Source organism: Phyllobates terribilis, unplaced genomic scaffold (genome assembly GCF_046119375.1).
Source record: "Phyllobates terribilis strain yellow unplaced genomic scaffold, ASM4611937v1 Scaffold_4__5_contigs__length_816908805, whole genome shotgun sequence".
In the NCBI taxonomy this organism is placed as follows: domain Eukaryota; kingdom Metazoa; phylum Chordata; class Amphibia; order Anura; family Dendrobatidae; genus Phyllobates; species Phyllobates terribilis.
This window is the reverse complement of record NW_027362764.1, coordinates 478,993,453-479,019,336: the sequence shown is the minus strand read 5'-3', so window position 1 is coordinate 479,019,336 and position 25,884 is coordinate 478,993,453. Positions and strand designations below refer to the sequence as shown.

The window sequence follows — 25,884 nt, the reverse complement described above, 5'->3', positions numbered from 1 at the left end:
TAAACATGCTTTTTCGTAACCTAATTGTGTCGGAACAGCTCATGAAAATGAGACATCACATCAAAGACTATTAATTATGCATTACTGGTGGCTGCTGTGCATGAGAAAGAATACCTTTAAGTAAATATTCACACAACTTTGACAGCTTTAATTAATTCATTCACCTTGTTTATGACTGAGAAGAGTACCTGTCCCCCTAGTAACCTGGCGTAGTTTGTCATTTGACCATGCTAACCATCACAAATATCAGTATCCTGCACTAAGCTACTGTATTACTATTCCAACTTTGCTTAGTTCCATTGACAAATGGTTAGAGAGGTTTACTGCTTCCCTTTAAAGACAACTTTAAAAGTTAGATAGCTGCATACAATAAAGGAAAAAAGTTAAATAATTGAAAAAAAACACATTACAAGCTTTTGCATGAACATAAAGCTAGCCAAAAACATTAGTTATCGTCTGTGGCTTTTTCTACGGATATGCAGCACGGGAGATCTCCACTAATTGTTCAAGCATCCTTCCTCCATTGGACTTACAAGCCCTATTGGCCAGTTACATGTTCGCAGGGCATCAGGTGTGATCACTACTGCCTTAACAGCTTTATGTCTGAAAATTATCTAATGTCCTTGGCCAGCTAAAGTGTGAAGGCATACTGTGTCAACGTGGCCACAACACAACAAAGGCGCAATGTATTCACAAGTATAACATCAAAGGCACAAATAACTTCCAAGCACCATCTGTTTGACGGTTTTGAAGAGGAACAGTCATGAATGCATATGTATATGCAGTAATTTTAAAACTTAATGTAAAACTCACAATATATATTTAATTTAAATATTTGCATATATTACAGAATCAATCTTTGCCCACAAAACACCTGTACCATCACTGATCACCACACTTAATGCAAATTAGAACAATGATGTGACAAATCAACAAACATGTTAGAACTTCAAAGCCTTCAACTTTAAAGCCATCGGAAATCTGGAGCATCATATGTCATGAAAAAAAATGCAGATTTTGATACCACATCCCTTTAAACAGAATAGAGGAGAAATAGGTACTGTACTTACAAAAGCTTTATAAGGGTCTTCACGTTCGGTAAAGCTGATGGTCTATCTTCTCAGCTGTTGGGACCATGGTGTTTCGACAAGCGCTATAGTCTCTTAGTTATTTGTTACACTGCTGTAAATTCAACAGTGTGTGTGCTTGGTATTGCAGCTTTGCCACATTTCCAATGCCACAAACCACAACTACATCATGAAGATACCAAAAATGATACCACTGTGTACTGTATGGTAAATTTTCAATAATTTACTGCAGACTTTAAAGTAATACAGATCTGCTAACTCTTACTTCAAGCATCTGTGTGGTCTACAAGATTTTTTTTTTACCCATAACCCTTTTTTTTTTTTTTTTAAAGACCACACATCGTTACTTGCCCTCTAAGTGTAGAACTGGACTACAGGACTCATGATCAACAATCTGGAAGCGTTAATGTATGGGAGGGTTCAGCAGCACCTGGGAGATGCACTAATTCTTCCAGGAGGTCACTACTTCTTCTAAAGGCTTCCCAAGCATTCCATGAGAATCGGTGGGGAGATGTTGGCTCTACCTCTCGGCTTCCAGTGTTTTAGAACCCAAAAAACTGTGAAAAGTGCCACTAAAAAACCTGTAAAAAACTTTTTACCCTGTGTGAAACCTAAGAAAATATAGCTTTGGAAATGAAAAATAATAAGTGCTGCTGAGCTCAGGAGAATCATTTTCTAGATCTATCCTTTACATGGGATGGATCTAGTTACTATGATGAGATGTCAAATCTCCTTCTCTTGTCAAAAATCAAAACACAGAATAAAACAGGAATAGTCCATGCCTGACAAAATGTTCTTCTGCATCTCTTGCGTTATAGCTGTCCTTCCTTTATTACATGCTGCCTGGGGTACTGAGAAAAAGAAAGACACAGAATCTTTCTTGTCTGGCAGTCGGCAAATGAATTTTCAGGAGATAAAATATCCACAATCCCTGTAATCTAATAAAATGTTTCCCTTATATCTGCTGTAGCCAATGTCTGAAAATGTCTGGCAAATACATCATTCAATAATCCAGAAATTCTGGAGCTAGTTTCCAAGACGAGCAAGATAAGCATTTCACAAGAAGAAAAGCATAAGAATGAGAAGAATAACCAATTAGGAGACTATAATTAACAAACTTATTATGGTATACTATGCATCAGCATTTAACCCTTCATAACCAGTGGGGTGCCTTTATGCCCAAAGCAAAAATGTCACCTTTTGGAATGCAGTATTTTAAGAGTACTTTCACACATACCAGAATAGTTGTGGATTTATGTCTGGACAGAAAATCTGCATTGGAAAACAGTAGCAGGAAAGTGGATAATACATGGACAAATCTCATCCTCATGCTGCTAAACTTAACTGCACCGAAAGTGACCCGCGGACCAGATTGTTAAATCCTGTGGTGTTCTGCAATGCCAACCTGAGATGTATAAAGCTCAGTATTAGATCTATCTGGTAGGATCAGGTAACGGGCACAGCGGTCCTTACCGGAATTTACTAACTTCTGCTCCATGACACCACATCCTAATACTTCCATCCATTCTCCTTGAAATTTAATTTCCATTTCGAAAGATGGGTGAGTGAAGGGAAAGTAACAGTCTACCCATCTAATCTCCAGGCCTGTAATAAATAGAAAAAGAACAAGTCTTAACCTTTATTCAAATCATACAGATTTGTAAATTCTACATATACACAAAAAAAGTGCTCATGTCTCCAATAATCCTCAAATAATTGTAGCCAATTCAAAAGATCATGAAGATAGCAGAGTTCTGTCATTTACTGTAAATGGGAATCACTGGTAACTACTGAGAATATGCCTATATACAGTATTTCACATGACAGAATGTGCTATTGGCTGAAACCAAGGCAAGACTGCAGGATTGTTATTCTCATCACTCATGTAATAGGCAAATCATTTCTCAGCATCGGGTCTAAACAGTCACAATGCGTTTACAAAGTAGGTAGAAAACACACTGCAGACAACATAGATAGATTAGCAGAAAACAAATGTTACAGGTTCTCCTCCTGCACTTGTTTGTGCATCCTGATCCTCACCAGATCTGTCCATCAGCAAAAAACAGCTATTCCAAGTGCAGTGTTTTTCAATTTGAAGACGCTAATGGACAGTCCTGGTCAGATGATCCTCCATCAACTAACATTCTAAGAACAGGAGTATTGTGCGTCTGTGAGGGAGGCTGCACTAACAAAAGGGAGGTGCTTCATAGCGGAGAAGAACCTGTAACACTAATATAAATGGAAGTGTAGTAAATTTCTACAAGAACATAACTTGAAAATCAATGGAAATAGGAAAAATGAACAATCTCTAACTTATGGGATAGTCTGCTGCCACCTGGAGGCTAACACTATTAATGCAATTAAATAAAATTGTCTCCTCCCCAGAAGACTATACCCAGCATGCTGGAGCCAGGCTTCCTCAGTTTAGTGTAGTGTCAGTTGGAGGCAAGCTCTGTCTCAGACCTGTCATAGGTTAAGTGCTAACCACTTTGTTTTTTGTTTTTCAGATGGCTGTCTCAGGGTAACAGAGTGTAATTGTGCATTCTGTTTCACCCACGTAGTGACGGAGAGCACAGGTTGTAATTGTTCAGTCCATATCCTCTCACGTCAGTGTGGCTGGACCAACGTACCTTGACAGTCGGTGCAGGTACTGGGGCAGAGGTCTATAAGCCAACTAGCTCTTGCTGCTGCCCCACATAGCAGTGTGCATAAAGCAGATAATAAAGGGATCCGGAGCTTCAGGACAGGCAAGTATAATCTTGTCGTAAGCCCATTTCCCTCCTCCCTCTCTCCCTCCTCTATGGCCTAGGGTGGTGATTACCAGGAGCGGTGCAGGAGGCAGGTGCTGCTGCTGGGGTCCTACTCATCCAGCTGATCCCTCGACCTTAAAAGGTCAGGGTTAGATTGGTGGTGGGCGGGAGTGGAATACCGCAGCGGCAGCGTCTGGATTATGGTAGCTAGTGGGGGTGCAGTCCTGGTGTGTGGCATGGCCGTGGGAGGGCTGAGCCATTTTGAGGCAGTAGGTTTAGGCCATTCACGTTACCAGCCAATCGGCAGCTGTGTTCCTCCTGGCCTACCAGCGGCAGTGTCCCAGCGTGCCGGGACCCCACCACTCTGGCTCAGCCCCTTCCTATTCCGGTCCTCGGCGGCGGCACTTTGAAATGGTGTGGGGCACAGAAGCACCTTGGCGTTTTCCTCCTGGTGGGATAGCAAACTCACAGGGATCACAGATTCCTGCATCGTGTATGTGGTAAGCTGTTGCTAATGGGGGGCTGATACTAAGCACTAACAGTGCTTAGTATCTATTTTTTCCAGCATTATGGAGCACCATGTCTCAAGGCAAAATTGACTAAGTGGTTCGGTGAATACAGCACTGAAATTTTGGGTCCATGACCAGGAAACCTTAGAACTCAATTCCATTGAGAACCTGTGGTCAATCCTTAAAAAGCAGGTGGACAAACAAAAACATAGAAATTGTGATGAACCCCATGCATGCATTGGTTAGACAAGAAAGGGTTGTCATCAGTCAAGATTTAGCCTGGAAGCTGATATCCAGCATGTCAGGGACCAGGGTGAATTGCAGAAGTCTTGAAAAATAAGAGTTAATCTAAATATCCAGTCTTTGCATAAACTTGATGTACCTGACAATAAAAGTGTAAAAACATATGAAGTGTTTAACCCTTTCGCACCAGAGCTTGTTTTCGCCTTCATGACAAGGCCAATTTTTTCAATTCTGACAAGTGTCAATTTAGGTAATAACTCTGGAACGCTTCAACATATCACACTGATTCGGAGACTGTTTTTTCGTGACATATTGTACTTTATGATAGTGGTAAAATTTGTTTGATAGAATTATTTCTGAAAATATCGGAAATTTGGAGAAAATGTTGAAAATTTAGCAATTTTCAAACTTTTAATTTTTATACCCTTAAACCAGAGAGGTATGTCACACAAAATAGTTAAGAAATAACATTTCCCACATGTCTACTTTACATCAGCACAATTTTTAAAACATATTTCTTTTCATGAGGAAGTTATAAGGATTAAAAGTTGATCAGCAATTTCTCATTTTTTCAACAAAATTTACAAAACCATTTTTTTACGGACCACATCACATTTAAAGTGACTTTGAGGGGCCTAAATGACAGAAAATACCAAAAAGTGACACCATTCTAAAAACTGCACCCCTCAAGGTGCTCAAAACCACATTCAAGAAGTTTATTAATCCTTTAGGTGCTTCACAGGAATTCATGGAATGTGGAAGAAAACAATGAAAGTTTTACCTTTTCCCACAAAAAATGTTACTTTACCCCCATTTTTTTATTTTCACAAGGGTAGCAAGAAAAAATAAACCCCAAAAATTTGTTGTGCAATGTCTGCGGAGTAAGCCCATATGCCATATGTGGTGGAAAATGACTGTTTGGGCGCACGGCAGGGCTAGGAAGGCAAGGAGCACTATTTGACTTTTCGAATGCAAAATTGGCTGGAATCGATAGCAGACACAATGTCGCATTTGGAGAGCCCCTGAGGTGCCTAAACAGTGGAACTCCCACCACAAGTGATCCCCATTTTGGAAACTAGACCCCTCAAGGAATTTATCTAGATGTATGGTGAGCATCTTGAACCCTCCCTCAGGGGCTTCACAGAATTTTATAGTTTTGAGCCATGAAAATAAAACATCACATTTTTTCCAACAAAAATGTTATTTCAGCCCCAATTTTTTTATTTTCATAAGGGTAACAGGAGAAAATGGAACCCACAATTTGTTGTGCAATTTCTCCTGAGTAGACCGATACATATATGTGATGGAAAACTACTGCTTGAGCGCACGGCAGGGCTTGGAAGGGAAGGGGCTCTATTTTGGCTAAAATAGGTGAAACCATGTCACATTTGAAGAGCCCTTGACATGCCAAACCAGCAGAAACGCCCACAAGAGACCCCATTTTGTAAACTACACCTCTCAAGAAATACATCTAGGGGTGCAATGATCATATTGACACCACATGTGACTCACAGAAATTTATACCATTGGGCGGTGAAGAAAAAATAATTAAATTTTTACCACAAAAATAGTTTTAGCCCCAGATTTTACATTTTCACACAGGGCAATGGGTTAAATTGTGCCAAAATGTGTCAAACAATTTCTGCTAAATGTGGCAATACCCTATATGTGGCTGCGTGAGGGGGTGGTTTAAGATTCCCACTTCACTCCAATCTAAAGCTGTTTTAGTAGATATGATTATCTGTGTAAACATAAGAGATGTTATTTGGATTTTGGCCATTAGATGCCAGCGGTTTGCACATTCATACTACTGTCACCTGTGTGTCAGTGGCACACAGGGAAATAACGAGTTTGAGCCGCCTCAAGCGACAGTTGAAAACTGAAGGATTTCTTAGGGTTGAAGGCGGCCATCTTAGAGCGAAGTTGTAAGAGACAATGAATAGAGACAGACGTGAGAGGGTTCCTGTCAGGGGGGGGGGGGGGGACTACAGTTGGATGCAGAGTTGGATTCCCCACAAAAGCATTGGCTGTGACGTGAATGGGCTTCTGTTAGCCTGTCAGGCTAAAACTGCACTTCAGGTGACAAGCCCAGGATCCACTCCACGTTCACCCAGCCAAACGGCGGTTCAGACGATCAGACAGCCTTTTCAGTGATCAGTTAACGGCCGGTAAGTCCTGAGCTCAGGCCCCACCACAGGGATCCCAGTGGGTATATGCAAGCAGTCTATAGAGAGAGTTTGGCGCCAAACATAAATTCTCAGTTAGAGACATTGTTTGTTAATAGGGCTGTGTGAACATTAGCTAGATACTCCCCTCAGTGGGTGAGCTTGTGCATAGAGAGCATAACTGAATTGTAATTTTAGAGAATTGTTAAGTTTGTGAATCTCTGTGCTGCACCACAGCAGGGGCTGTCTCTTGCACTCATCTAATTACACCCTTGCTCTGAGAAACTCATTAGGCATAACCGCATTAGGCATAACCACAGGTCAGGCAACTTATAGTGTATCTGATAGAACATACTGGGCCTATCGGTTGCGCAGCGCAGTGGTCCTAGCTGATCTGGGCTAGGTGTGTGTGATATATATCTATGTTTCTTTCTTATGTTTCTGGGGTAATACTGTTTTTGCTGTTAGTAAAAATTAGTTTCTTAACAAATTGCCTGATCCTGTTCTTTGTCCTCGGCCCGCTGTATTCTGGGAGAGACCACTCCTGTACATGGTCTACAGCTGTACAGTACTGCTTAGCCACATGGCGAGACTCAGGAGTGATGGAACGCTATTTGCCTCCAGGAGCACAGATTTTCCTAGAATAGTGTGCGGACTCTATATACAGTGCTCCTAAGTGGAAGAAGAGTAGAATCCCCCTCAAGTGACCCCATTTTGGAAATTATACCCCTTTGGGAATTTATCTACAGGTGTAGTAACATAGTAGCATAGTCTTCCTTCAACCTTAAAAACTAAGTCCATCTAGTTCAACCCATAGCCTAACATGTTGATCCAGAGGAAGGCAAAAAAAAAACCATGTGGCAAACACTAAGCTCCACATTGAGGAAAAAAAATCCTTCCTGACTCCATAAGACAATCAGACTAGTTCCCTGGATCAACGCCCTATCAAGGAATCTAGTATATATAACCTTTAATATTATACTTTTCAAGAAAGGCATCCAGGCCCTTCTTAAATTTTAGTAGTGAATCACTCATTACAACATCATAGCGGCAGAGAGCTCCATAGTCTCACTGCTCCTACAGTAAAGAATCCCCATCTGTGATTATGATTAAACCTTCTTTCCTCCAGACGTAGAAGATGCCCCCTTGTCCCCGTCTCAGGCCTCAGAGTAAAAAGATCAGTAGAAAGGTCTTTGTACTGTCCCCTCATATACTTGTACATAGTAATAAGATCACCCCTATGCCTTCGTTTTTTCAAAGTAAATAACCCCAAGTGTAATAACCTGTCTTGGTATTGCAGACCCCCCAGTCCTCTAATAACCTTGGTCGCTCTTCTCTGTACATATAATTATACATTTTATTTCCTCTGCCCAAGTGCATTACCTTACATTTATCCCCATTAAAGCTTATTTGCCATTTAACAGCCCAAGCTTCTAGTTTACATAGATCCTCCTGTAATATAAAATAGTCCTCCTCTGTATTGATTACCCTGCAGAGTTTAGTGTCATCTGCAAATATTGAAATACTACTCTGTATGCCCCCTACAAGGTCATTAATATGTTAAAAAGAAGCAGCCCTATACTGACCCCTGTCGTACCCCACTGTTAACTGAGACCCAGTCTGAGGGTGTTCCATTAATAACCACTAGTGTTGAGCGAGTATGTTCTATTAACCCTTTCGCCGAGTATGCTCGGGCCGAGCTCCGAGTATTTACAGCTGCTCGGTGATATGCTTGAATCGCTCCCGTGTGCATGATTTGCGACTGTTTGACAGTTTTATTACATGTGAGGAATGTCTATTTCTTACTCATTCCTCACATGTAATAAAGCTGTCAAACAGTTGCAAATCATGCACATGGGAGCGATTTAACCTTGTCACCGAGCAGCTGTAAATACTCGGAGCTCGGCCCGAGCATACTCGGACAGAACATACTCGCTCAACCCTAATAACCACCCTTTGTTTCCTATCACTGAGCCAGTTCTTAACCCACATACATATATTTTCCCCTATCCCCATTGTTCTCATTTTATGTATCAACCTTTTGTGTGGAACCGTATCAAAAGCTTTTGAAAAGTCCATATACACAACATCCACTGCATTTCCTTGGTCCAGTCCGGAACTTACCTCTTCATAAAAGCTGATCAGATTAGTTTGACAGGAACGGTCCCTCGTAAACCCATGTTGATATTGAGTCATGAGGTTATTCTTCTTCTTCAGATACTCTAGTATAGCATCTCTTAGGAAACCCTCCTATTTTTACTTTCTCTGGCAATGAATCTCACTGTTTCAATCTTTGCTGCCTTGATTTGGTTTTTACAGAATTTAATTTTCTGTATTTATTTAGTGCCTCATCACTACCTACTTGCTTTAGTTCTCTAAATACTTTCTTTTTGTCACTTATTGCACCCCTTACAGCTCTATTTAGCCATAGTGGTTTCCTCCTATTTCTAGCATGTTTATTCCCATAGGGTATATATTGTGCACAGGCCCTATTCAGGATGCTAATAAATGTCTCTCCCATTTGCTTTTTGTAGTTTTATGTCTCAGGATATCGTCCCAGTTTACTGCACGAAGATCATCTCTCAACCGTTGGAAATTTGCCTTCCTGAAGTTTAGTGTCCTTGTAACCCCTCTACTACACATCTTATTAAAGGATACATGAAAACTTATTATTTTGTGATCACTATTACCCAAGTGACCCCCAACTTGCATATTTGATATGCGGTCTGGCCTCTTGGTTAATATTAGGTCTAGCAGTGACCCCCTTCTTGTTGGGTCCTGAACCAGTTGTGAAAGGTAATTGTCTCTCATAGTTGTCAAAAACCTATGACCTTTGCTTGAACTACAGGTTTCTGTTCCCCAATGTATTTCAAGGTAGTTGAAGTCCCCCATAATAATGACTTCTCCTTGAGTCGCTGCTTCATCTATTTGCTTTATGATATTCTCCGCTGCTTCCATTATTTTTGGAGACTTATAACAAACCCCTATCAGTAATTTTGTATTTTTCCCCCTCCCCCCTCCCCTTATCTCCACCCACAGGGACTCTACGTTTTCATTAGATTCACATATATTCTCACGCAAGATGGGTTTTAAGGATGATTTTACATATAAACACACCCCCCTCGCTTGTTTGTACAGTAATTTCTTAACAGACTATAGCCCTGTAAATTAACTGCCTAGTGACGATTTTGATTCAATGGGTGTTTTTCAGAAACAAGCAGTAGTGGATGTTGCTGAGTGAAAATTGCAAACTGCCATTGTAGTGACCAGTACGTTATAGTGAGCAGTATGTTATGCCCAGCTCATGATTCTGGAAAAATGCACCGTAAATTAGGCCAGCTCTCATCGCTACAGAAATGCCAAACATGTAGACGCTAACTGCGGTTTAGGCACACTGGAGATCAGAAGGGAGGGAGCATTTGGATTTGGGAGCGCAGAATTTGCTGGATTTTTTTTGGGGGGGGGGGGTGAGTAACCATAGCGCTTTGTACTACCAGTAACGTGGAAGCCCCCTATATTTCTGTTAACAGATGACGGAACTGAGTGGGGGCTTTTTTTGTGGATTGAGTTGAAGCTTTTGTTAGTAACATTTTACATAACATTTTGGGTTACATTTATCCTGCGCTCTGCGCTGAGCAGTTGCATCGGAGTTTCCATCTAAATCTCCGAGTGGCGTGATTCAGATGAAACCCCCAAGGGATCCAATCATTATAAAGAGACAGCAGAGTTACTCTGGATTCCGTCTGGCCTCTGTTCAGCAGTGTACTTCTTTTCAGAAGTGCACAAAACTGTGGTCGACCACGCTTTTATTCACGTCTAAACAAATGGACACCGCCGGATTATAGGCCGGACGGCGTCCACAGTGCCTCCATCTGCCTCATTATATGTAATCTTTTGCCGGGGTTTCTGTCTGAATCACGTATTTCAGAGATTTACACGGAAACCCCGATGTAAGCACTCAGCGTAGAGCGTAGGATAAATGTGCGCTGAGTCTTACTGCGATCTTTGGGAGGCAGAATGAAAAAATCAACAGCAGGTAAAGAATTGGTTTTATTTATTTTTTACGCCATTTCTTGTGCATTATAAATGATTAGACAACTTTATTCCTTGGGTCGGTGCGATTACAGCGATACCAGATTTATATTGGGTTTTCATGTTTGGATGCTGTCACACACTAAAAAAAGCTTTATTTTTATACAAAAACTAGTTTTTGTATCGCCATATTTTGAGAGCTATAATTTTTCCATATCTCGGCCAACCGTCATGTGAGGGCTTCTTTTTGCGGGACGAGCTGATATTTTTATTGCAGCAATTTTCGGGCACATGACATATTTTGATCGCTTTCTATTCAGAATTTTGGGAGGCAGAATGAACAAAAAAACAGAAATTCAGGATTTTTTTTTTGTCGTTCCGCGTTTGGTAAAATTCATAAGGCAGCTTTATTCTTCGGGTCAGTACGATAACAGCGATACCACATTTATATCATTTTTTATGTTTTGGCGCTTTTACACAATAAAAACAATTTTATAGAAAAAAAGAATTATTTTTGCATCGTTTCGTTCGGAGAGCTATAACTTTTTTATTTTTCCACTGACAGAGCTTTATGGCAGCTTTCTTTTTGCGGGACAACATGATGCTTTCAGAGATACCAGTTTTATTTTCATTGGATTTTTTTATTGCGTTTTAGTCCACTTTTTGTTCGGCGGTATGAAGAAAAAGCATAATTTTTTGCTCCGTTTTTAATTTTTTTTTTACGGTGTGCACAGAAGGGGTAACTAGTGTGACAGATTTATAGATCAGGTTTTTCTGGATGCGGCGATACCAAATATGTGTCCTATTTTTTTATATAAATATACGTATTTATTGGTTTAATATCTTCTCTTTATTTTATTTTGTGATTTTTTTTTTTTTATAGTTTTAAAACATTTTTTTACTTTTTTTTTACTTTTTCACTTAGTCCCTGGTATGGGACTTCATTTTTTACTTTTCTGATCATTGGTCTCAAGCAATGCAATACATATATATTGCATTGCATGAGACCTGTGAGTTATAAACTGTCAGATCGCCTGTTAGGCTCAGCTACTGGCTGAGCCTAGCAGGCCACCCACCGTACATGACAGACCTGGAGGTGATCATGTGACCTCCGGCTACATGACAACGCCAGATCTGATAATGGGGGTGCCGGAGATGTGAGTGGACGACCCCCTCTCACTATCTTCTAAGTGCCGCGATCGCTATGGATCGTGGCATCTAGAAGATAGGAATGGGTTAACATCATGGGGACCTGATCCAATCAGGTACCGACGATGTCACTTGTCAGAGGTGTCGCTCTGCTCAGGAATCGCGGCACTTGCAGGACCCTGAGGGTCCAGAGCGCTGCGAGACTGCCGGCCGTAGACAAACATCAGTGCTGCACAGAGCCCAGCAAGCGCCGACGTTTATCTACAGTTGGTGGTTGGGAAGCGGTTAAAATTGAAAGAAAAAAAATCTAAAAACACTGAAGGAGAAAACCAAATATACCAAACATACAATAAAAAAACATAAAAGAAAAAAACAGATACAAACAAGCTGGTATTCCTGCATGAGCAATGATTGGGTCGCCTTGCTTCAGCCAACCTAGTTTGTACTAACCAGTGAGGAACCTATAGATTAGATTTCCACAAATATAAAGGGGCCGATTCATCAAGACTGGCGTAGCGCACACTCACGCTACATCAGGTTGCTGGAGTACACGCCACTGAATTCATTAAGAGGCACACAGCAGTTGATGAATTTGTCGCCTCTTCTGCACTGCACCAGAAATGCTACTCCAATCAGCGACTGAAATAGCATTTCTAGAGTGCAAAATGTGAGCATTTTTTAAGAATTTGACAAAGGACATGGCAACGCCCCCATCCCAGTTCCACTCATTTTGGCGGAACTGATTCACTGGCCTCAAAGTCTTTAATATATAAGCAGCTACTAACATCTCAACACGTATGAAGAAGCAGTTCTTTATTTTATAGTGCAAGAGATCTGAATGAATACGCAGCATTCTGTAAGCAGCAGCACTGGGTGCCATTATTCCTAAATGGGCGGCTCATGAATGTTTAAAAATACTTACCGTATTTTTCGGACTATAAGACGCACTTTTTTCCTCCAAAATTTTGGAGGAAAGTGGGGGGTGCGTCTTATAGTCCGAAGACTATATTATTGTATGGCCACATGGTGGTGGGTGTGGGGGAGCGGCAGTGGGGGATCAGCGGGGCACAGGAGGCAGCAGCAGCCTGCTGCAGTCTACCCTGTGCCCGCTACTAAAGAAAATGAATATTCCCTGCTCCCCACGCCCATGGGCGTGGAGAGCAATGAATATTCATTCCTCTTAATAGCCGGCACACTGGAGCCGCAGCGCGGCTCCTGCTGCGCTCTGCGGTCAGTGTGCTTGCTATTAAAGCTCATGAATATTCGTTACAACCCACTCCCATGGGTTGTAGTGAATATCCATGGTCTTTAATAGCAGGCACACTGACCACAGAGCGCAGCAGGAGCCGCGCTGCGGTACAGTGTGCGCGCTGTTGAATAGACTGAATGGTCACTGCTCCCCACGCACACAGTCCCGATGCGGGGAGCAGTGACTATTCCAGCACAGCGTCTCACACAGTGAGAGTGTCTGCAGCAGAGCCGGGACAGCGCTGTAGGAGAGAGGAAGTGAGTATGACTGTTCATTTTTTTTTTTGTAGGCAGGGTGATGGGGGCTCAGAGGGTGCCATGCATACCAGGATGGGGGCTCAGAGGGTGCCATACATACCAGGATGGGGGCTCAGAGGGTGCCATACATACCAGGATGAGGGCTCAGAGGGTGCCATACATACCAGGATGGGGGCTCAGGGGATGCCATATATGCCAGGATGGGGGCTCAGAGGGGTGCCATGCATACCAAGATGGGGGCTCAGAGGGTGCCATACATACCAGGATGGGGGCTCAGAGGGTGCCATACATACCAGGATGAGGGCTCAGAGGGTGCCATACATACCAGGATGGGGGCTCAGGGGGTGCTATACATACCAGGATGGGGGCTCAGAGGGGTGCCATGCATACCAAGATGGGGGCTCAGAGGGGTGCCATACATACCAGGATGGGGGCTCAGAAGGAGCCATACATACCAGGATGGGGGCTCAGAAGGTGCCATACATACCAGGATGGGGGCTCAGAAGGTGCCATACATACCAGGATGGGGGCTCAGAAGGTGCCATGCATACCAGGATGGGGGCTCAGAAGGTGCCATGCATACCAGGATGAGGGCTCAGAGGGTACCATGCATACCAGGATGGGGGCTCAGAGGGTGCCATGCATACCAGGATGGGGGCTCAGAGGGTGCCATGCATACCAGGATGGGGGCTCAGAAGGTGCCATACATACCAGGATGGGGGCTCAGAATGTGCCATGCATACCAGGATGGGGGCTCAAGGGGTGCCATGCATACCAGGATGGGGGCTCAGAAGGTGCCATATATACCAGGATGGGGGCTCACAGGGTGCCATGAATACCAGGATGGGGGCTCAGAAGGTGCCATGCATACCAGGATGGGGGCTCAGAGGGTGCCATGAAGACCAGGATGGGGGCTCAGAGGGTGCCATGCATACCAGGATGGGGGCTCAGAAGGTGCCATACATACCAGGATGGGGGCTCAGAAGGTGCCATGCATACCAGGATGGGGGCTCAGAAGGTGCCATGCATACCAGGATGAGGGCTCAGAGGGTACCATGCATACCAGGATGGGGGCTCAGAGGGTGCCATGCATACCAGGATGGGGGCTCAGAGGGTGCCATGCATACCAGGATGGGGGCTCAGAAGGTGCCATACATACCAGGATGGGGGCTCAGAATGTGCCATGCATACCAGGATGGGGGCTCAAGGGGTGCCATGCATACCAGGATGGGGGCTCAGAAGGTGCCATATATACCAGGATGGGGGCTCAGAGGGTGCCATGAATACCAGGATGGGGGCTCAGAAGGTGCCATGCATACCAGGATGGGGGCTCAGAGGGTGCCATGAAGACCAGGATGGGGGCTCAGAAGGTGCCATGCATTCCAGGATGGGGGCTCAAGGGGTGCCATGCATACCAGGATGGGGGCTCAGAAGGTGCCATACATACCAGGATGGGGGCTCAGAGGGTGCCATGCATACCAGAATGGGGGCTCAGAGGGTGCCATGCATACCAGGATGGGGGCTCAAGGGGTGCCATGCATATCAGGATGGGGGCTCAAGGGGTGCCATGCATACCAGGATGGGGGCTCAAGGGGTGCCATGCATACCAGGATGGGGGCTCAGAGGGTGCCATACATACCAGGATGGGGGCTCAGAGGGGTGCCATGCATACCAGGATGGGGGCTCAAGGGGTGCCATGCATACCAGGATGGGGGATAAAGGGGTGCCATGCATACCAAGATGGGGGATAAAGGGGAGCCATGCATACCAGGATGGGGGATAAAGGGGTGCCATGCATACCAGGATGGGGCCTCAAGGGGTGCCATGCATACCAGGATGGGATGGGGGCCACTTATACCAGGAAGGAGGGGCCATACATACCAGGATGGAGGATATTAACAGAATTGGGGGACATTACCCCAATACCAGTGACAGCAGCAGACCCCCTCCCCCATAACAGGGCATCATGACCACATTTTTTGCTTACATTTTTTTTTTTCCCTATTTTCCTCCTTTAAAACCTAGGTGCGTCTTATCGTCCGGTGCGTCTTATAGTCCGAAAAATACGGTGATTATAAAATGCATCCTTCTTATCTAATAGAAATGATCTGCACATACCTTCACCAAACAGATGAGTGATTAGTTTGGAAAGTGTTTGCTTTAGGTGATACTCCACAAGTTTCATGGCTTCGAGTGTATGGCTCTCTTGTTTGCTGGACGTGCGAAAACCATTCTCAAACAATTGGCACGCATCATTATTTTCAACTTTTGCAAAAAGCTATAAAGAAAAAAAAAAGTTTTTTTTGTGCTGTAATAATGCTTTATTCATGGTCTTGTTACTTTAATTGCAACATGCAAAAACACAAAATTCATTTTTATCCAAACACAGCCCCCTGTTGGCCGAATATACATTTGAGGTTTTGGCTGGTAGCCAGACCACAAAGAAGGATTACAATATAACGGATGGAAAGTATTACGTATTTATCAGCTATAGCTATTTGCATGGTGGAAGAGATCACATGCTGATAAAACATGCCATCAAGTCATCTCTTCAGAGACCAGTGAGTGACGGGCAGCACTGGAGTGGCTGTCAATAATTAAAGGGGAGTAAAGTTTTTTTGTTTTTTTTATACATATGAAGCTTCTAATTTATTCACTTAAAGTTGTGTTCACTAGTTTGAAAGTTATGGTCTGTCCCCAGTATAGGGGATAACTTTCTGATTGCTGGGGGCCCGACCACCGTGGCTCCCCCCCGAGATCCTAAGAATGGAGAGGATTGATCATGCGCATTGCCACTCCATTTATTTTAATGAGATCTGTCAAGTGCAGCGCTCAGCAATTTCAGGAACTCCCATTAAGAATAAATGAAGCTGTAGAGTGCATGATTAACCATCACTCCATTCAGCTGGGGCTCAGCGCACCGATTCCCGGATGACAATAACAATGTAACCTCCAGCGATCCTAAGTTATCTCCTATCCTGTGGACATAATGTGAAGGCTGCTGCCAATTAGTGTCTGCTGATTGGCTGCAGCAGTCAAAAGAAGCCCACCGCTAGATGTTGTTAACTGGTGGGGAACACAGTGTGGAAAGTAAAGGAGTTGTGCACTTTTCCGGGAGGTGAATATTTTTTTTTTCTTCCACTACGCTGGCCCTATCAAGATTGATTTTAATAGTAGTGGACAAGCCCTTAAAGAGCCCTCAACAATAGTGGATATTTTCAAAGTTTTAAAAGCCTCTATAGATCATGCATATGCGCTGAGATTTGTTAATTGCTGTACAGAAAAACAAGAAATTTTAATTTATAGCATTTTGGGGTCCAGACGACATATTGATCACTTTTTAATGCATTTTGTAGGGTAACGGCAGCGACTGAAAAACCTTGACTATGGGATTTTGACTTTTTGTTTTTCGCATTCAGCATATGTTTTAAATAATTTTACATTTATATTATAATTTTATATTTATATTATACTTCAAAGTCGCACCAAGATGTTGGCGATGAAGGCCTTCAGCACACCCCAAGCTGCCATGGCATCCCATCAGTCGGGGTCAGTGGGAAACAGTGAGTGCACACACAGGTGCTCGTGCTAATTAAATGCTGCTGTAAGCAGCGATCGCAACTAATGCTGATCACTCCTGCTATTAGCAGATGCCAGCTATGAATTACAGCTGGCATCTGCCCTTTATGGAGCATGCACAGCCCCTGAGCCCGCTTCTTACATGAGCACTCAGGTTGTGATGCCCATGTGCGGCATGGGGGAAGTTATATGCTGCGGCTCAATTTCCCTGCAGTGTCTGCTACAAACAAAATGCAATCTTATGTTAGGCCATTTAAAAAAAAAAATGACTGTCCATGTAACTCATGGATGAACCAGTTTTGCCAAACCCACTGTATAATGGTGACTTTCCACTTTGTTTTATAGAGGGAGGCTGCCCTTTATCATGTGCCCTATTAGGGCTGATGAAAATGGGTGTTCTAGATCAGTATTTCTCAAACTGTGAAGCCCCCAAATTGTTGGCGGGTTGCAGCTCACGGTAGTGACTTGGCGGATGTGACTGCTACACAGTTTTTTCAATGGCTGCAGCAAGTATGATTTAGCAACATCTATTATTATTACTTATTATTATAGCACCATTCATTCCATGGCGCTTTACATGTGATATACACCGGTAACTTATTTTCTACTAATTTTAGATTCACACAGTTTAGGAAACACAAAGCAAGAAAGGTAAAATGAGCAATATTTTAATTTTGCCACTGACATCCACCACAGATGGTGAGATCCAAGTGTCACCTGGGTCTGTCTGGTGTGAATTGTTGATAAGCCCTGTTCTAGGTAGCAAAGTCATCTTGTTGGTGGGTAGCGTGGGGAGATAGTGTTTTATGTACCCCTGATAGAGTGAGATTATCGGAAAGCTGAGCAATGGCAGCTTTCAAAAGTCACATTTTATTCACTGGTATACATATGAACAGAAGGTTTAATTAAAATACAGCTTTTCAATTATTTATGTGAAGATTTTTTTTTAATTCTTTAAAATTCACATGTGAGAAAGAACATTACATTCCTTTTAGAAGAGACTAAAAAAACACATTGAAATAGATTAGAAAAATAGAAAAAAAAGGCATATATCCTCTAACAAGAAATAATATACTTGGGATGAATGGAATAATGTACTGTATATGGGATAAAGCACCTCTGCTGTGCGTTATTAGAATATTACAAGTCACAGAGTTCTGTGGTCATAAAACACACATGGCCATCACTGGGGTGCAGGGTGGAAAAGAAAAATGAGCCCATTCTGACATAACAATAGCATTGTGTGATCTGACAGCAGTACAGTAGGACAATGGCATCAAAGGGAATCTGTCACCAGGCTATTGCTATGTAATCTGACAGCAGCATGATGTAGGGACAGAAACCCTGATTTTAGTGATATATCACTTCCTGTACGTGGTGCAGCAGTTGTTACAGAATCACAGTTTTCTCTGCTGCAGATCTAGCAGAGCTCAGAATGCTGAGCTGTGAATAACTCTGCCTCCACCACTAATTGACAGCTTTCTATATACATTGTATATTGATATAAAGCTTATAATTATTGATGGGGGTGCGGCTAGACCAGGAGACACTAGACACCTAGTCCTCTAGTCATAATCTCCTGCTGATACAACACTGATTGTACTGAAACAAAAACACACAGCCCAGTAATTTACACATTGCTGGAATCGGGGTCTCAGCCCCTACACCATCTTGCTCTCAGATTACATAGCAAACCTGCCGGCAGATTCCATTTTTATGTATTCAGTGATATGTCGAAACTATATAATTTTCAGTGAAAGAAGGTGCAGTCCAACAGGAGACACCAGTACCAGTACCCAAACTGTAATCCATGACCTAAAAATCGAAAATCCTATAGCTTAACTAATGTGACTGTGAAGACCCGGGGTCTTCCGTGGGTGTAATGCTACTCAGACAATAGGGTGCGGGTAAAACAATATGGCAATACTTTATTGAACCACAAAGCGGACAATAAACACATATAACAGTCCCAGCAAATACCCAAGATGGCACAACATTACACAGTCTCACCCTTCCTTCTGCGCCCGCCTGGGATAGAACAGCTGCGACTTTGGAGACTTCCAGGGCAGACTACCTCAACCAGTGGCCACCCACTTCTGGTGGGCCCCCACAAAGAGGAGGTAGCGGCAAGCTTAGGAAGCTAGCAGTCCATCAAGGTACAAGACCAGGAGACCCAAGGGTCCAAATCTGGCCTCTCCAAGAGTTTCCATGGGGCCAGGCGACCGGTGGATCCCTCCCGGCAACTCCGAATGTCTCAATTGGTTCTAGGCGACAGGTGGGTCCCTCCTAGCAACCCCAAATCAACATATCCATGGAGCCAGGTGACTTCTTCGTTCTCTCCTGGTCTCCCCAAAAGTATCCATGGTCTCTCTGATGGATAATTGGAGCAAATCCGTATCTTTCCAGTCAGGTCCGATACCCTTAGACTAGAATTATGTAGAATACAAATATGTGTCTCTTTGGGTAATGCCATGCAATCCATCTGCTGTCCTGAAGGATGTCTCTCATTCGCCTTGTAAAGTCTTTCTCCAATATCTGTTTCAAGTTTCTCTGCTACAGAAGCACATGTCCTTTCTGCTTCTCTGGGCTCAAGTCTGACTCCTACAGAAGCATATCTCCTTTTTAAGTACATATCCACAGGTCAAGGGGTTTTTGGAGGACAGCCTTACATGGCTCAGCTATCATTGTTTGGCTAATCAATTTACGTAGTTGGTATCACAGTACCTGTTGTAAATAAACTTTCAGCTGACTTCGTATAATATATAATTAGCATAGTAACAAACAACATTGTTCACCTAACCAAGAGGAGACTGCAATCAGGGTTAGACAAATACTGATCTGACCGTTAGAAATACACAAACATATACAAGACAATTTAAACATGACAGTGTATTTCTCTTGGATTAACAAATCTAATCGTCTGGCTTATTAAGATTTTAGGCTGTATCGTCACAGTGACGATGAACTGCCTAGAATGATGTTAAGCAAACTTAAAAACATTTAACCAAACAAGTGCTTTGCTTGTTCATCAGGCGATTGGTAGTCTTTTTACACTGCATGATTATCAGAAATTGAGCATTTTGGGGAATGCTCGTTTTTGATAATCGTACAGAGTAGATGCACCCTTAGGGCTTTTTCACACTGGTAAAACTGTGGCTGTAAACTACTGCCGATCGGTTGTTTAACCCCTTTACCCCCGAAGGCTGTTTGCACGTTAATGACAGGCCAATTTCTGACCACTGTAACTTTATGAGGTAATAACTCTGGAACGCTTCAACGGATCCCACTGATTCGGAGATCGTTTTTTCATGACATATTGCACTTCATGATAGTGGTAAAATTTATTTGATATGATTGCCGTTTATTTCAGAAAAAAGCGGAAATTTGCTTAAAATTTTGAAAATTTCGCAATTTTCAACATTTTAATTTTCATGCCCTTAAATCAGAGACATACAGTACAGACTAAAAGTTTTGACACACCTTCTCATTTAAAGATTTTTCTGTATTTTCATGACTATGAAAATTGTACATTCACACTGAAGGCATCAAAACTATGAATTATCACATGTGGAATTATATACTTAACAAAAAAGTGTGAAACAACTGAAAATATGTCTTATATTCTAGGTTCTTCAAAGTAGCCACCTTTTGCTTTGATGACTGCTTTGCACACTCTTGGCATTCTCTTGATGAGCTTCAAGAGGTAGTAACCGGAAATGGTCTTCCAACAATCTTGAAGGAGTTCCCAGAGATGCTTAGCACTTGTTGGCCCTTTTGCCTTCACTCTGCGGTCCAGCTCACCCCAAACCATCTCGATTGGGTTCAGGTCTGGTGACTGTGGAGGCCAGGTCATCTGGCGTAGCACCCCATCACTCTCCTTCTTGGTCAAATAGCCCTTACACAGCCTGGAGGTGTGTTTGGGGTCATTGTCCTGTTGAAAAATAAATGATGGTCCAACTAAACGCAAACCGGATGGAATAGCATGCCGCTGCAAGATGCTGTGTTAGCCATGCTGGTTCAGTATGCCTTAAATTTTGAATAAATCCCCAACAGTGTCACCAGCAAAGCACCCCCACACCATCACACCTCCTCCTCCATGCTTCACGGTGGGAATCAGGCATGTAGAGTCCATCCGTTCACCTTTTCTGCGTCGCACAAAGACACGGTGGTTGGAACCAAAAAACTCAAATTTGGACTCATCAGACCAAAGCACAGATTTACACTGGTCTAATGTCCATTCCTTGTTTTCTTTAGCCCAAACAAGTCTCTTCTGCTTGTTGCCTGTCCTTAGCAGTGGTTTCCTAGCAGCTATTTTACCATGAAGGCCTGCTGCACAAAGTCTCCTCTTAACAGTTGTTGAAGAGATGTGTCTGCTGCTAGAACTCTGTGTGGCATTGACCTGGTCTCTAATCTGAGTTGCTGTTAACCTGCGATTTCTGAGGCTGGTGACTTGGATAAACTTATCCTCAGAAGCAGAGGTGACTCTTGGTTGTCCTTTCCTGGGGCGGTCCTCATGTGAGGCAATTTCTTTGTAGCGCTTGATGGTTTTTGCAACTGCACTTGGGAACACTTTCAAAGTTTTCCCAATTTTTCGCACTGACTGACCTTCATTTCTTAAAGTAATGATGGCCACTCGTTTTTCTTTACTTAGAATTTGTATTATGGCAAGAAAAAAGCAGCTAACAGTCTATTCAGTAGGACTATCAGCTGTGTATCCACCAGACTTCTGCACAACACAACTGATGGTCCCAACCCCATTTATAAGGCAAGAAATCCCACTTATTAAACCTGACAGGGCACACCTGTGAAGTGAAAACCATTTCCGGTGATTACCTCTTGAAGCTCATCAAGAGAATGCCAAGAGTGTGCAAAGCAGTCATCAAAGCAAAAGGTGGCTACTTTGAAGAACCTAGAATATAAGACATATTTTCAGTTGTTTCACACTTTTTTTGTTAAGTATATAATTCCACATGTGTTAATTCATAGTTTTGATGCCTTCAGTGTGAATGTACAGTTTTCATAGTCATGAAAATACAGAAAATCTTTAAATGAGAAGGTGTGTCCAAACTTTTGGTCTGTACTGTATGTCACACAAAATAGTTATTAATAACATTTCCCACATGTCTACTTTACATCAGCATAATTTTGGAACCAAAGTTTTTTTTGTTAGGAAGTTATAAGGGTTAAAAGTTGACCAGCGATTTCTAATAGAGAAAGAAAAATTTGGGAATTCAAATTAATAAGGATGTCCAATTCACTGACAACAGGACTAAATATAATACCTCGGCTTATGACTCACTACATGGACACAATTCACACCTCCAGATAATTAAACATTCCCAAGGCCTCTCATTTTGCAACAAAAAAACTAATTTGATCTCCCCAACTTATCAGTAGGAGGCATCACAACTTACACCTCATGAACAAATGTCTTGTTGTAACATCTCTCAAATGTTGTGCCTTTTGTCTTATGAATTAATTTCTAATCTTGCCTGACGAAGGCGCCTCTGTGCTCTGAAAGCTTGCATATATATTTTTTTCTGGTTAGCCAATAAAGGTATCACTCCGAGAATAGTCATTTTTGGCATAAAAATATTTACATCGATTTTTCTGGCTAACACGGTACTACAATATAGCTTTGTATTGTACATCATAATTTTTCCAACAGAATTTACAAAAACATCACATTTGAAGTGACTTTGAAGGGCCTTTATAACAGAACATACCCAAAAGTGATACCATTCTAAAAACTGCACCCATCAAGGTGCTCAAAACCACATTCAAGGAGTTTATTAACTTTTCACAGTCATTTTTGAAATGTGGAAGAAAACAATAAACATTTAACTATTTTTCACAAAAAAATTACTTTAGACCCAATTTTTTTTTATATTTACAAGGGTAACAGGAAAAAATAGACCCCAAATTTTGTTGTTCAATTTTTCCTGAGCAACCCGATACCCCATATGTGTGGAAAAAACACTGTTTGGGCGCACAGCAGGGCTCGGAAGGGAAGGAACACCTTTTGACTTTTTGAATGTAAAATTTGCTTGAATAATTAGTGGACGCCATGTCATATTTGGAAAGCCCCTGATGTGTCTAAACAATGAAAACCCCCCACAAGTGACACCATTTTGGAAAGTAGACCCCTCAGGGAACTTATCTAGATGTGTGGTGAGCACCATGAACCCCGAAGTGCTTCACAGAAGTTTATAACGTGGAGGCGGGAAAATAAAGAAAACTAATTTTTCCCACAAAAAAGTTTTTTATCCCAATTTTTTTTATTTTTAAAGTAGTAACAGGAGAAAATGGACCCCAAAATTTGTTGTGCAATTTTTCCTGAGCACGCAAATACCCCATGTGAAGACTCGGGGTCTTCCGTAGACGTAACGCTACTCAGACAACACAGGATGAGGGTAAAACAGCGTGGCAATACTTTCCTGAACAATGTCTCTCATTTTCCTTCTAAAGTCTTTCTGAATCTCTGTCCCAAGGCTGACCCTGTCTCAGAAACACATGTCCCTTCTTAAATACACATCAACAGGTTAAGAATTAGGGATGATATTATTCCACAGGGCTTGAGTATCCACAGCTCATCCCCCAAAGATTGACTGGCAAACACCCTACAATAGGATTTAACATATCTAGCAAACATTCATTGTTCTAGCTAATCTATTTACATAGTTGGTATCACAGGGGCCTTTGTAAATACACATCATTGTTTCAGAATAAAACAGCAGATAACATTCAGGGTTATACAAATAATAGTCTGTTTTAATCAACTAAAGAAGAACACAGATTCAAGAGTCAACATAAAAAATAAAGGTATGCTGCTCTTGCCATCAAAAAGTATGTCTGGTATAATTAAGATTTTACGCTGTATCGTCACACCCGATATGTTGGGGAAAACTATTGTTTGGGGGCTCAAAGGCTGGAGTGACATTTTGGAACGAAGACTTTGATGGAATGGTCTGCGGGTGTCATTTCGCATTTGGAGAGTCTCTAATGTGCCCAAACAGTGGAAAACCCCCACAAATGACCCCATTTTGGAAACTAGACCTCCAAGGAATTTAACTAAATGTGTAGAGAGCACCTTGAAACCAGAGATACTTCACAGAATTTTACAACATGGACCTGTAAAAATGAAAAAAATATATTTTTCCCACAAAAATGTTGTTTTAGCCCCAAATTTTTCATTTTCGCAAGGATAGCAGGAGAAAATGGACACCAAAATTTGATGTGAAATTTCTCCTGAATACGTCGATACCCCATTTGTGGTCAAAAACTGCTGTACTGGTTTGAGGGTGCCATGTCACATTGGCAGAGCCCCTTAGGCGCAAGAACAGCAGACCCTCCGTAAGAGACCCCAATTTACTAACTACACCTCTCAATGAATTAATCTAGGTGTACAGTGAACATATTGACAACACAGGTGGATCACAGAATTTTATACCATTGGGTAGTGAAGAAAAAAATAATTTCATTTTTACCACCAAAATTTTATTTTAGCCTCAGATTTTACATTTTCACACAGGGAAATGGGTAAAAATGGCACCAAAATTTCTCCCACAATTTCTGCTAAATGTAGAAATACCCCATATGTGGCTGTACAGTACTGCTTAGCCATACAGCAAGACTCGGGATGAACGGAGCGCTATTTGCATCCTGGAGAGCATATTTTTCTAGAATAGTATGCTGACTCCATATACATAGCCCCTAAGTGTTAGAATTGCAGAATCCCCCCCATTTTGGAAATTATACCCCTTTGGGAATTTATCTAGATGTGTGGTAGCACTATGAACCCCCAAGTGCTGTGGAGCCGTGAAAATAAAAGCATCTCATTTTTCCCACAAAAATGTTTTTAATCACAAATTTTTTTTTATTTTTAAAGTGGTAACAGGAGTACAGTGTCCATTTTAGGACATGATCGTATATCAAAATCAAACATCAGAATGATGTCAGTTTGATGCTAAATACCCTGTCTGACAAATGATTCTGACGAGTGACTTTGACAAGTGACTTTGACAACTGTAATAATAATAAAAAAAAAAACGTAACTGTTCACTGATGGGACTAGAACCCAAAATTCTGTGTCCCAAAGCCAGTGCACTGACCACTGAGCTATAAACTCACTTGTAAAAACCTAGGAGTTCTATTTGGTTATATGATTTTCAGTGCAAACTTGTCTATAACTCATTGGGACTTATTCACAGACTGCAAGCAAGCCAAATTCAAATGATGTTTGATTTTGATGTGCAAGTCTGATGTGTGACTTTCTTCAAACATCAAAATCAGAATCACAATGACTTTTAGTCACCCTGAGTATTTTCATGATTGATCTCATAACACAAGAAAAGCTACCAGTTAGTATAATTTGACTGGGTAGCTTAATGGTAAGGCATCAGCCTCTGAAAATACAGTGTTAGAGTTCAAATCCTGTCCTAAAATGGACACTGTACAGGAGAAAATAGATCCCAAAATTTGTTGTGCAATTTTTCCTATGGACTTCACTAAATGACACCGATCTCTCTCTAACCTGGAACTGCCCCCCCCCCCCTTTTATCAGCACTCGTGCCCACCCACTGGGCTAGTTCTATCATTAACAATTTCCTAAACCTATTATCCTTATTCTATATCTTATGCTATCCTAAGCTTATCCTATGCTATACTCACATTATGTATTAACACTTTACATACTGTACATCAACATAATACATCACATTGGACACACATTACTTCTGCATAATAAACCGCATAACAATATTCACATGACACATCTGTTGTCTTCAGGGGCAGGAACAGGGTAAGACAGTCCAAATCCCCACAGATTTGATCTTCAAGTATCTATATACAAAGGCCCAAAAGC

General features: G+C 42.0%; 1 protein-coding gene across 1 annotated transcript in view; it reads right to left on the bottom strand.

The window, feature by feature from the left end:
- The window catches only part of FARS2 (phenylalanyl-tRNA synthetase 2, mitochondrial), a 509,172-nt gene that overhangs the window by 320,127 nt on the left and 163,161 nt on the right, over window positions 1-25,884 (bottom strand). Inside the window, 2 exon segments of the mRNA XM_073676673.1 lie at window positions 2,562-2,693; window positions 15,561-15,720. Of these exon segments, the coding sequence (XP_073532774.1) occupies window positions 2,562-2,693; window positions 15,561-15,720 (292 nt within the window).